The 13,144-nt window shown below is 44.6% G+C and overlaps 1 protein-coding gene across 1 annotated transcript in view; it reads left to right on the forward strand.

Annotated features, from left to right (window-relative positions):
- dscamb (Down syndrome cell adhesion molecule b) overlaps positions 1-13,144 on the forward strand; it is a 97,425-nt gene that overhangs the window by 79,337 nt on the left and 4,944 nt on the right. Inside the window, 17 exon segments of the mRNA XM_029446200.1 lie at positions 492-562; positions 1,092-1,335; positions 2,128-2,274; positions 3,254-3,409; positions 3,836-3,969; positions 4,091-4,244; positions 4,810-4,927; positions 5,039-5,205; positions 5,398-5,496; positions 6,483-6,671; positions 7,136-7,426; positions 8,889-9,065; positions 9,487-9,517; positions 9,763-9,878; positions 9,981-10,145; positions 11,898-12,098; positions 12,499-12,801. Of these exon segments, the coding sequence (XP_029302060.1) occupies positions 492-562; positions 1,092-1,335; positions 2,128-2,274; positions 3,254-3,409; positions 3,836-3,969; positions 4,091-4,244; positions 4,810-4,927; positions 5,039-5,205; positions 5,398-5,496; positions 6,483-6,671; positions 7,136-7,426; positions 8,889-9,065; positions 9,487-9,517; positions 9,763-9,878; positions 9,981-10,145; positions 11,898-12,098; positions 12,499-12,801 (2,763 nt within the window).

Raw genomic sequence — 13,144 nt, forward strand, 5'->3', positions numbered from 1 at the left:
CTCCTGGCCGTCGAACCTGTTGAGTCATCTTGCACATCATTATTTTATGGTTGTTTGAAATGGAGGCCATCATTTTTTTTATATCTGGGGAAACAGATCAGTTCACTGTTGCTTTTAGTTGGCTCTATCAGTGTTCACTTATCTTCTATTGCCTGTAATGATCCCCCCGCAGGCACACCAGCACATTAAAATGCCCCATTTTACCGGATTCATTGCTAAAATAAAGTCATAAACTTCAAATTAAATAAAACATGTATCATTTCTCACATTATTTTAAAGGTTAAAGTTGATGATGTTACATGTTTTTACCATCATTAAACTGCATCGTACTAGATTAAGATAGAGCATGAAGGAAAATACATTCTTAACTCAACAGCACCACCTAGTGGCAGTGAAAGGGATATAAAGTCACTTCCTGTCTCAGTGGCGGATCATCTCCTCTGTTTAAACACGAGCATGCAGTCGTATTGAATGCTGTGCTTCATGTGCAGCTCCTGACGGCCCGCCACAGGAGGTCACTCTGGAGCCCACCTCCCCGCAGAGCATCAAAGTTTCCTGGAAGGTAAAGTCCAAACTTTGCGTGTATAGATATTATGAATCTATTCATATTCAGGATTTGTAGAAACCTTTAAATAGTTAAAGACAAGTTAGGAAGGGAACGACTATACGTTGTGGTTTCTTTTATAACATGTGGTAGTTTGAAGATAATTATTTGGCTGTGATTGTTTGTAAATATATGAAAATGACAGAAGATGTGTAGAAGATCAAGACAAGCTGGATTACATTACATGCAAATCCAGTTGAGGTGGTTCATCTAGTAAGGAGCACCTGGGCGCCTCCCTAGGGAGGTGTTCCAGGCACGTCCAGCTGGGAGGAGACCCCGGGGAAGACCCAGGACTCAGTGGAGAGATGATATCTCCTCACTGGCCTGGGAACGCCTCGGGGCAGTCGGAGCTGGAGGATGTGGATGTTCCCTACTGATAAGCGGTAGACGATGGATGGATGGAAATCCAATATATACATTTTCTGTTTGCATTAAATTTGAGTATTTATACAGTTTATAATTCTCTCTCCTCATCCTCGTCTTGCAGCCTCCCCAGAGGCACCTGCAGAACGGTGTGATCCGTGGCTACCAGGTGGGCTACAGGGAGTACAGCCCCGGTGGGAGCCACCAGTTCACCATCATCAGCCTGGACACCACAGGAGACACCACAGAGAGCATCGTGCTGGACAACCTGAAGAAGTTCACGCAGTACAGCGTGGTGGTGCAGGCTGCTAATAGAGCCGGCACGGGGCCATCCTCACAGCAAGTTGTCACCAAAACCCTGGAAGACGGTAAATGCAATAATATGCCATTTACAGTGTGTGTTACTGTAATCGTCCATGTGTCCCTGCTGAGGATCTTGTTGTTTTCACTTAATATAACCGTATTCATACTTTGTTTTGGACTACTTGCTCTTTGACTTGTTATCTCCCCGGTGCCTTTGAGATGCAAACAGAGCTGTAACATAGTGTTGAGAGAAGACTGCCCTCTACTGGACATTTGTTAAATTACATCAGACAAATGTAATGATCTTCTGATTAATGATTAATGACGACATGTAGGAGGATTTCACACAGTATAAAGAATCCCTTCTCGTTTTTAAACAAAACAATTGTAATTTTTCAAACTAAATTTACCCGCTTCATTAAAATACATATAAATCATAATTCGGTTTATTGCCAAGTAGGTTTTTACATACAAGGAATTTGCTTTGGTTTATAATGGTGCAGACATTAACGCAGTAATAGAAATTAAAATGGAAAAATAAGAGAAAATATATTTTAAAGAAATATTATAACAAATAGATTAACACAATTAGAATATGACACATTAATGTGAAGAACTATATACAGTATATCTAACTAAGACTGTTACTAAGTGATGGAGTGAAACCTTAAAGATCTTTAATTAATATATCTAGTTTTGTTTTATTAAATATTTTATTTGTGGTTAGGGTTAGGGTTAGGGTTAGGGTTAACCCTAACCCTAACCCTTGCCTACATGATCTGCACAGACAGTCACTGGTGTGCTTCTCCATGAGCCTCCATTAAGCCTCCACTTTTACCCCTTTGTGTATCCGATAGTACCGTCTCGGTCTCCGGAAAATGTCCTAGCTGTGGCCAAGTCCCCGGAGGTGATCTCGCTCTCCTGGATGCCTCTGCCCAGAGAGGCTCTCAATGGAAACCTGCAGGGATACAGAGTCATCTACTGGGCCAACCTGCCTGACGGAGGTATCATCTTCCACACACCCACTGATATGATTTAATGATCGGTGCCATTTGTACTTCACGTCTGTGATTTCCATCCAGGGGGTTCTTGTTCCCCTCGAGGTGCTTCTGCAGAAAAATAGAAATTGTGATTTTGATTAAACGATTATATATCCACGTACAGCTGTAACACCAGAACACTACATGTGGCATGTGTGTAAGGATGCAATGAAGCGAGCAGTGCTGTGGGGGTACGAAGGTTGGGAACCACTGCTTGTTTCTTCTTGCTGTTGCGTGTCATGGTTGAGCCACTAGGGGAAGCTGTGGGATCGTCATGCTGTAGTAGTGCACTGTGAGGTGGAGAGGTGGTGCAACTTGGATAATTCACTCGTGTGTATTTTCTTTGCTTTCTGATCAAAAGCAGATATCAGTCAGGGAGCATTAAAAGCACATTCTGCTCTGTTTCACTTACAATATATATATTTGATCTACATTGTAATTTATATAATTGGATGAACATCAGTTTTTCAACAGTGTATCAATATGTGGCGCGTAACAGTTTGAGCTGATTGCTTTTCCAATGCAAAGCCTGCGTCGCACAGAGGGTGTATTTGTGGTCCCTGTGTTTGTCCCTTGAATGTATACCCTGCTGTATAGCAGCGTTCCAGCCCTGCAGTCTGGCTGCTCTCGCTGCATCAATAATTCACAATGCAATAACTCAGCGAGGCCCATCGCCTCAGCTCTGAGTGACAGGACACGAGGGAGGAGGAGGAATCAGAGCAATAATGAAAAGTGAAATCCCCTAAAAACTGTTTCTTAGTTGGTTTACTTCAGTATGCAGAGGAGTGCTTCCCATACGCCGTCTATACTGTACGTTCATTCATTCAGACATCCAATACAATTTTAGCTTTCACCACAACTTTTGAATGTTGTTGGGATTCATAATAATGGCTCTAAGCTGCACCAGCCCAGGCTCATTGATGAGTCTCCTCTCCTGTGTCAGAACTGGGAGAAATCAGGAACGTGACGACCAATCAGCCGTCTCTGGAGCTGGACGGTCTGGAGAAGTACACCAACTACAGCATCCAGGTCTTAGCCTTCACCAACGCTGGAGATGGGGTCCGCAGTGAGCAGATCTACGTCCGCACTAAAGAGGATGGTATGATACTTTACCAGATATAACAGATTATTGCTCGCCCTGCTGTGAATCTTACCGTTTGCTATTAACGTTAGCATTTTTACAATCTAACATCAATGTTTATTCAAGTTCTTACTTTTAAATCAAGTTAATTTAGGTGATTTAAATACTGTATGTTGTGAAAATGTGTCAATGCTACTCAAGAACATGTTGCACAAAAGAAATGGTTATAAGGTGCAGTGGAGGAATAACTATTGCCCTCTTAAAACATAAAACTTTATGACCTTATAAAGGTATAAAACGGACGTTTGGTCTGCTTATGCTTCACGGTGATAATGCACGCTCTATACTTCCTTGTGTTCATATAGTAATACTAAAACAACACATGCATATTCAGTATGTTTGTCTTGGCTCTTCTAAATTCTACACTGTTCTCTACCTGCCCAGTTCCTGGTCCTCCTGCGGGGGTCAAAGCTGCAGCCTCCAGCAGCTCTGTGGTGTTTGTCTCCTGGCTGCCGCCGCTCAAACTCAACGGCATCATCAGGAAATACATCGTCTTCTGCTCTAATCTACATCCAATGGTAAACGCAGTTGTTTACCAAAAGACTGTCAGTGATCATGTCAACATGATAGTTTTTCTCTGGACTTCCCTGCTGCTGCCCGATGACGCGTTAATCTCTCCTCTCTCTCTCTCTCTTGCAGGTGATGAGCGAGTTTGAGGCGTCTCCAGATGCGTATTTCTACAGGATCCCCAATCTGGCTCGAAACAGACAGTACAGCATCTGGGTGGTGGCCGTGACGGCTGCTGGTCATGGCAACAACAGTGATAAGATCACGGTGGAGCCGCTGGCCAAAGGTACACCACCCGAACCCAAGCACATAAACGTAAATGAATAACAATAAGGCATTAAGTTAAAGGGAGGTGTAAGATACATCTTAAGCAATAGGCTTCACTACCAGGTTACAAAAACAAAATTAAAGCTGCAAGCACCGATGATCGGGGCCTCGCAGCCCTCGCAGCCCTCGCAGCCCTGCACACGCCCGTGCAAATTGGGGGGAATGTGTGAGTTATCATGAATATCGGACAAAGCATTACTAAGTTTAATATTACTCCCTGTGTCCGTACATAAATATGAATAATGTTTGTCACATGTACATTTACTCTTACTACTCTTGTACATTCGAGTTACAACTTCCTGTTTCATGCCGAATCTTGCAAAATGGCCGCCATGCCACAGCAACATAGTTCCATGAAAGTGTGCAAGTGTACAAAGAGTGCATTTTATAAAATGTTTACAGCAACATACTTATTGTCATTAGAATATTATTCTGCCTTATTAATATTTTCATTAAGGTATAAATACATTATTTAAAACACGCAGTGGTATCAAGGTCACCAAAGTCGTGTGTTTGTGTTTCAGCTCCCGCCAGGATTCTGACCTTCAACGGGACAGTGACCACCCCCTGGATGAAGGACATTGTTCTACCGTGCAAGGCCGTGGGAGACCCTCCTCCCACCATCAAGTGGCTCAAGGGAAAGTAAGTCGCACATAAAGGATCACGCGGCGCTGCTCAGTGCAGAACATCAGATGGCTTCTCATCATGGCTTACAGTATTAAAGTAATAAACATGGCTTCCGTCTCTCTCCAGCACTAATGGAACTCCCACACTCGTCTTTGTGGATGGTCGTCGTAGTGTCCATGGCAACGGCAGCTTCATCATCCGCACGGTGAAAGCGGAGGATTCTGGGAACTACAGCTGTGTGGCCAGCAACAACTGGGGGTCAGATGAGATCACGCTCAACCTGCAGGTCCAAGGCGAGTAGTGTGCGAGACACAATGTTGCACCAGGAGACAGATAAGTGAGGAAAGATGTTCTGGTGGTCTGACTCTGTGTGTTCCAGAAGCTCCAGGAGTGTGCACCAACAGGGGTCAACATATTGCTTGTTACAGATCAGGCGCAGTTTGATACGATTTCTCACCATGCGGTTGATCTTTGTTTGTCCTCAGTCCCTCCCGACCAGCCACGCCTCACAGTTACCAAGACTACCACCACATCAATCACATTGTCCTGGATACCTGGAGACAACGGAGGAAGCTCCATCAGAGGTGAGAGCGACACAGTGTGAAGAATGTGGAAGAGCACAGTGGACAGTTTCATCTCAACTTAATGTGATGCACACGAATGTGCTTCAACCACATACGTTATCCTTTATATAAAAGTAATCACCTGCCTTCAGCTCCCTATGATAACCAATGTCACCCCCTCCTTTACGCTGGTCCAACATCCCTGTTTCTCATTACACGGTGGTTCGAGCTGAATACTCAAGTCCTAAAAGGTAGATTAAAAAGCAACAGGGAAGATTAGGTCTGTTTAAGGGAAAGATTAAAGCTCTCCATCTTAAAGAAAGTGCAATCACATGGAGACTGTTTGCGGTGATTCATCATTGCTCCTAATCATCTGCTCCTGTCTTAGACTTGCAGTCACTGTAGAAGTTGTTCATGATGCCTTCTGTGTGATATTTGTTTTGCTTCCCCGCTCGCAGCGTCATCCATCACCAAAATCTATTTATAGCCCGGCTCGCAGCGTCCTCCAGGGAAGGCGCTGTGTGTCGGAGGGCCCAAAACTTTTTGTCCCGATAACTACGACTCAACTGTGTGTGTGTGGATTGTGATGACGTGTGCTGCAGACATTCATGGTGCCCTGAGGATGAATCTTAACCATCTCTGACCTTGTGTGGTGCCTAGATCCAAAAAGCAATCAATAAATAGTAAAAACAAATAGAACCGTAGAATAAAAATGTAATATTTTACGAAAGAAACTATAAATGTTCCTCTGGTGACACCCACAGGTCCTAAGAAAAGCATTGTGTGTCTCCATTTCTCATCCATCCAACACTTTTACATCCCGCTGAAGAACGACCTCACAGGCTTTTATTCTTGTTAGTCTTCAAACTAAATGTTGTCTTACGTCCACTAATAAGCAAAAGATGTTTGCATTCATGTTGGACATGGACGTGTGACATTACTTACACGACAGGACACATTGTGTGTAAATGAAAGTGTATAATTAGGTTTCTGATCGTGTGTGTCAGGCTACATCCTGCAGTATTCGGAGGACAACAGCGAGCAGTGGGGCAGTTTCCCCATCAGCCCCAGTGAACGCTCGTACCGTCTGGAGAACCTGAAGTGCGGCACCTGGTACAAATTCACCCTGACGGCCCAGAATGCAGTGGGGCCAGGGCGCATCAGTGAGATTATTGAAGCTAAGACCCACGGGAAAGGTAGGGAACTTAATTGGTCTGATGCATTTTTAGTTTTCGGTGATTACAACTAATCATGTTGTCTAAGATCTTTCATCGTAGGCCGTCACGCTCCCAAACCTACACTATATCGCCATTTTCTCTAATTACTCTAGAGGTAGAATGCATTAAAGTAGGTAAGGGAATATTTTCTTTTCTCAGCCACTGAAATTTGATTACAAGATACGATTTTCTTTTCATTGATCGTAAAAACTCATAACTCAAAGCTCCTTCAATCCCCACCAGATAACGGCACATTTCAGGGCGACATGATTATTCTCCTCTGTAACTCACATTCTTTAGTGCTACTTGACTGGTATTTATGTATTATTTGACTTTCTTTAAGGCCGCAAAAGTTTCTTATTGGTCCACTGAGACACTTCTCCAAACTGTGATCTTAAACTGTGAAATGTAGAAGCTTCACCTTCTCTCTATCGCCTCCTCAGAACCGCAGTTTGCCAAAGAACATGAACTCTTCACCAGCATTAACTCCACCCGGGCCAGGCTCAACCTGGTTGGCTGGAACAACGGCGGCTGTCCAATCACCTCCTTCATACTGGAGTACCGAGCGGTGGACTCGGCCACCTGGACCACTGCCCAGCGCACATCGCTGACCAAGAGCTACATCCTGTACGACTTGCAGGAGGCGACCTGGTACGAACTGCAGATGAAGGTCACCAACAGTGCAGGCTCAGCAGAAAAGAGGATCACCTTCGCTACTCTCAATGCTGACGGAGGTGAGTTTGAAATAAACAGATTGTCACCGAGTTGCGCAGACAGCGAGGATCATTGCATCAGGATGAAATAAGAGATAAGCAGCAACTCGGGGGTAATTTAAGAACGTTTCAGAAAAGTAATAAAAAGTCGCTCCAAACTGCAAGATTTGAACACATGTGTGAGTCTAGTTAGTTTACGTGTTACAATGAACACTGTGGAACAGGAAACAAATATAAAAACCAATGAAAAGTGTCCTGTTTCTACTTCTTAATGCTTCTTTGATATCAGATCTCACCCAGTTTAAGCCGTGAGAGACGGTGTTACGGTAGCTTCTTGATGCCAGGCATCACTTTACTGCAGGTGCCACCTGCTGCTCATCTCAATGAACTCCTAATAATCCCATTACGTGATTGGATGGAAACAAACGTTCATTCGCATCTTGTTTTGCCAATTTACGTGAAATTAGATACAAATGTTGCGATACGTTTGGCAACATGGTTTATGTTTGACATCAACACCAAAGAAGAAGAAGAAGAAATTAGATTTGTAACGATTACAACATCAGTAAAAAAACAGTTTTCCCAGCCAGCGGTGTTTCCGCATGAAGTGCCGCTCTGCAGTTATTGACAGGTATTGTGAAGGATAAGCTGAGTAAGAAAACAGGGACGGTCTTCAGATTCTCCTACGGGCCATGGTTGTAGCTTTATTTGCCTTGGGCTACAGATTGTGTCAGTCATACACAAAGGAAGTGTTTAAGCTGTGAGGAAGGACAGGAGGTGGTCTGTGCTACACTCCAGACTATTCATTCATTTCCTTTGAAGGGTTTTGCTGGGACGTGTAAGCTGCCTGTCAGGATGTTATGTGTGAGTGGATGTGCGTGTGTGTTTCTGTAGATGCTAATGTTTGTTTGACAGTGGGTCTGCAGCTCCGCCCCAGCTGCTGTGCTGCAGCCCAGCACATACTCAGGTCTCCTACAAACCTTCGTTCCCCAGCTTCCATCAGCCACAGGCCTTTAACTAAATTAAGAAAAGGGAACTTTTTACAAAGCGGTGTTCAATTCGAACAACATCATATTCAAGCACTATCCATAAAGCATGAGACTGATGTTAATATCTGTCTCCACTGCATGTGTTGGCTCTTCATGCAGTGTGTGCAGAGCGAGGCTGCAGGCGGCTGCGACCCTGTTCTACAAAGGAAAGGATGGACGGCTAATAAGACTTTAGTTAGAGGCTAATAAAGGACCTGAATTACTCCTCTAATGTGTTTAGAACAGCCAGAACTGCTTTTTAAATTGTGTAGATCAACTAGAAGAAACGCAGCCTCAGGGATTGATATTCAAATTCTGCACATTAAAAGCATGCGTGTGGAAAAGCAATATTCAAATTGAATTCCGCTTTTCAGGCCTATAATTCCTGCAGCAAGAACATGAAGATGAGGCTCGTGGTGTCTCCTCACATGCGTCTGATTGTCTTTATTTCCTAGGTACCATTCCCCCCCTGCTGAAAACAGGAGATCCCATTTCAGACAACATGTCAGGCAGCGGAGGTCTGAAGATGGTGGTGACAATCACCTCTGTGCTCGTGGTGGCCGTGCTGGTCTTTATCATGCTCATGGTGCTAAAGAGGAGGCGGAGGGAGCAGAGGCTCAAGAGACTCCGAGGTGGGTTGAAGATCAAATGTACGGTTTATTTAGCGTGAAGTGAAACTCGTAAAGTTTATCTGAAGCACTAAAAGACGACTGCACTTGATTTAGTCTCTAAACACACGGGCATGCTGTACACACACGTGTTTAAACACCTACAGTCCACACATCCCGTCTGTGAGTGCCATGTAATTAAGAGATTTTACGCTCGACTACATCTGAACCGGGTCAACTGTGTCGAGCCGAAACTGAGGCTAAACTTTGCTTTTATAATTAAGAAACTTCAGCAGTTTTCTCTCAAAGCACCTCCACGTTCTTTTTTCCAACTCTTTAACGCGCTTTCGTTGCCGTTTGTGAGCAGACTTGTCAGTGATTGTACGGTAGTATCAACTAGGACAGTGCTGTTATGGTGTTAACGACCTCTTTGCTGACTTCACAGATGCCAAAAGCCTGGCAGAAATGCTGATGAGGTATGTATGCTTAATTTAAATTTATGCCGGCTGTTTTCCTTTAAGCGGCGAACATAAATCACAATATATCCCAGAGTTACAGTAGCTATCAGTAATAATCTAATACATTGCACTCAGGATATGCTGTCCCTCTTGCCTTCTTACAGCTACTTATCAACTTAAATGGAATTGAATTAGCATTTCTGCGATACAATGCAAAACCACGCAGCTGAAAAGTAATGTCATTTTCTCATTAATCCGCTCAGTAAGAACACACGGACTCCAGACACAGTGAACAAGCAGCAGCAGACATTAAGGATGCACATCGACATCCCCAGAGCCCAGCTCCTCATCGAGGAGAGGGACACCATGGAGACAATCGGTAAGACACTTCAAGTGAGACGTTGTGCTCATCAGTCACCAAATGCATTATGCTTATCTGTCTCGGTCTTTTGTTCCCCTCTCAACCTCTTACTGTCTTTAGATGACAGGTCCACCGTGCTGTTGACAGACAACGACTTCGGGGAGACAAATAAGCAGAAGTCGTCCACAGTGACCCACACAGTCCACTACCAGTCTCTGTCCCAGGCCACTGGACCGCTGGTGGACGTGTCCGACGCCAGGCCTGGAACCAGTGAGTCCCACCACCGTCAGTGCTCATCATTTATTTCCTTTACTACTAATATTATTGTTACTACTGCTAGTCCTGTGCTACTAACAATAACATGATGTTGAAGGTTTGGTCACTTTGCAGCAGCGGTGCACAGTAACTAAGTACATATATAATTACAGGTTAAGATAAACTTTATTGATCCTTTAATGAAATTCACAAGCCACCCAGCTGCATATACATTACAATGATAAGCTCCTCCTTTAGCTGCTGCAACATTAAAGTGACTGAACAATAATTATAATCCAATTATAGATATTATTCTGAAATGGGTACTTTGGATCTTTTGTTCTTTTACTTGAGTAAAATGTTGAATACATGACTTTTACTTGTATTTCTACACTGTAGTATAAATACTCTTACTTAAGCACTTTATCCGCCTCTGCTCTGCAGCATGACTCTAGAAATGCATGTTTTCCTCCTGCATCCACAGATGTATTCATGTAGATGGATGTCACTTTGAAATACAAGCAGTGGTAATACCATTTTTATTCCACATCCATCTGAATTACATGCAAAGCAAAGAGCATTTCCACCTTGTCTTAAGCGTTACTGTAGACCGGCCTCCTGCAGCATGTGAGCCTACAGAGACACGGCAGCCGTGCTGCAGAGCGGCCTCTGAGCTCCACTGAAGCAGAACAGATGAAGAGTAGCGATCTCCCTGCCTCCTCTTGACACGTCCTCACCTTATGGCCCTGCTCCAACTGGCCAGTTGGGCCTGAGTGCACACACACACACACACACACACACACACACACACACACAGTGGTGCACTGAAATGATTTTGTGAAGAAAGTGGATTTTCCCATGCAAATTGCCCATTACTAATACCAATACTGTTTTCACCATTGTAATAGTGTTAACACAGATAGACAACCATTAGCATGGAATACTTGCTAAGTATGCCCACATATCAGGGCATCTGTGACACACACACACACACACACACACGTACACACACACACACACACACATGATATAAACAAATGCTCACAAGGACATAAAATGCACAGAACAATATCCCCCACACACATCATTAACACACCAGCGTATCGTATGATTGGTTTAACCTGGCCAGTGGGGCATAAACCCAGTTTGCTGACTCATCCAGTTTGCTGTTGGCCAAGCACCTCCATCATTTCATCCCTGCATCCCCGCTGATAGGATTACTGTCCGACCTACTACAATTACCAGCAGCATTCTTCTCTGCACAGATCCAATCCAGACCTCTTCTAAAGGGTCCTGTTCTGATTTGGCCCAGCGGTGCACAGAGCAGCAGTCTGTCTGGGCTGAATATGATGCTATTTATATGTCTATATGGAGACAGTTGCATCTTAAGACGGATGATAATGTCATTGCACGGAGCTGTGGGATGGTAGTGAACTGTAGATGTATACTACAGCAGAGCAGGAAGGACATATATTCCCCTTCTGGTTCTTAGGCTGCAGCGATGCATCATGCAGTTTTTGGTAACTGATGAGCGACACCGAAACAGCTGTTTGAACGATGGGAAATGTTAAACTATTAAAACGTTCACATTTTGAGGAATTGTTTTGTATGCAAGTCATAACCACGAGAACAAATAGGCATGTCAAGCAGTCACGTTGCAAAATCACTCAAAGTAATCAGAATCACAAAAAGTTTATTTGCTCTCGTTTCAGAGGACTTACATTTATTAAACTGAAAGATGGAGTAGCTGTTATTAGACCTGTGCTGTTGTCTCCTCACCAGACCCCACTGCCAGACGCACTGCCAAAGCTGGTCCTGCCGCGGCACGGAGCCGCTACGCCAGCCAGTGGACCCTGAACCGGCCGCACCCCACCAGCTCCTCTCACACCCTGACCACTGACTGGAGACTCCCCACGCCACGCGCCACTGGATCTGTGGACAAGGAGAGCGACAGCTACAGTGTCAGCCCCTCACAGGACACAGGTAGAGTAGAGCAGAGTGGAGTGTGACCATCACACTATCCAGGAACAACATGGTCTCACAGCCTTATTATAGAAATGTAATTAAGTTGGGGGGGTGTGTGTCAGAAATCATGTCGATTTTGCGACATTGTCAAGTGTGACGGCAATCTGCATGCCTCTCACTTTCCTTCTGTGCAATCCCAAACACATTGGCAGTAGCTTTTCCATTTGAAAGTGCAACTTCGGGGCGTAGTGTTGGCTGACACCTCCTGGGTGCGAATCCAATTTTAAAGGTGGAGTCAGCGATTTTAAATAGTTTTGAGCGTCACGATGCAGCAGCGAGATGGTCAAACAGGAAGCGTCAAAAGCTACTGCTGCGTTTCTACAACACAAACTAAACGTGTGTGTCGTGTATTTCTCAGATCGTGCACGGAGCAGCATGGTATCAACAGAGAGTGCGTCCTCCACCTACGAGGAGCTGGCCAGAGCCTACGAGCACGCCAAGATGGAAGAGCAGCTCCGCCACGCCAAGTTCACCATCACCGAGTGCTTCATCTCTGACACCTCATCCGAACAGATGACGGCAGGGACCAACGACTACACCGACAGCCTGACCTCCAGCACGCCGTCTGAGTCGGGCATCTGCCGCTTTACCGCTTCGCCGCCCAAACCTCAGGATGTCAGTCGGGTCATGACTATGGCCGTGCCCAAGGCTCACAGACCTGGTGAGGAAGTGGAGTTTAACACACAATGCAACTTTGTATTTCCCCTACAATCATTGAGCCGCCGCTCTGTCACATTTACATTCCAACAGTTCATCTTCTACAGCAAACCAGTTGAGCGTCACTACAGATTCATACTCGCGTTAGCTTAGCGAACACGCAAAGGTCTGCTTGTCGTCACCCACACCTCTCTCACCTGCGTTGTTAGATCAGGAGGTGGAGGACGAGAAGCATTAGATCTTTTTCTCTTTTTCTTTTGCTAGTAAATGTTTACATGCAAGTTGTGTCTCCAAAGTCTTTCATTATATCTGCAGCTTCAGGAAAGCTGCTGTGCCGTCCTGCGCTC

The sequence above is a fragment of the Cottoperca gobio genome, chromosome 13 (assembly GCF_900634415.1).
Source record: "Cottoperca gobio chromosome 13, fCotGob3.1, whole genome shotgun sequence".
Taxonomy (NCBI): Eukaryota; Metazoa; Chordata; class Actinopteri; order Perciformes; family Bovichtidae; genus Cottoperca; species Cottoperca gobio.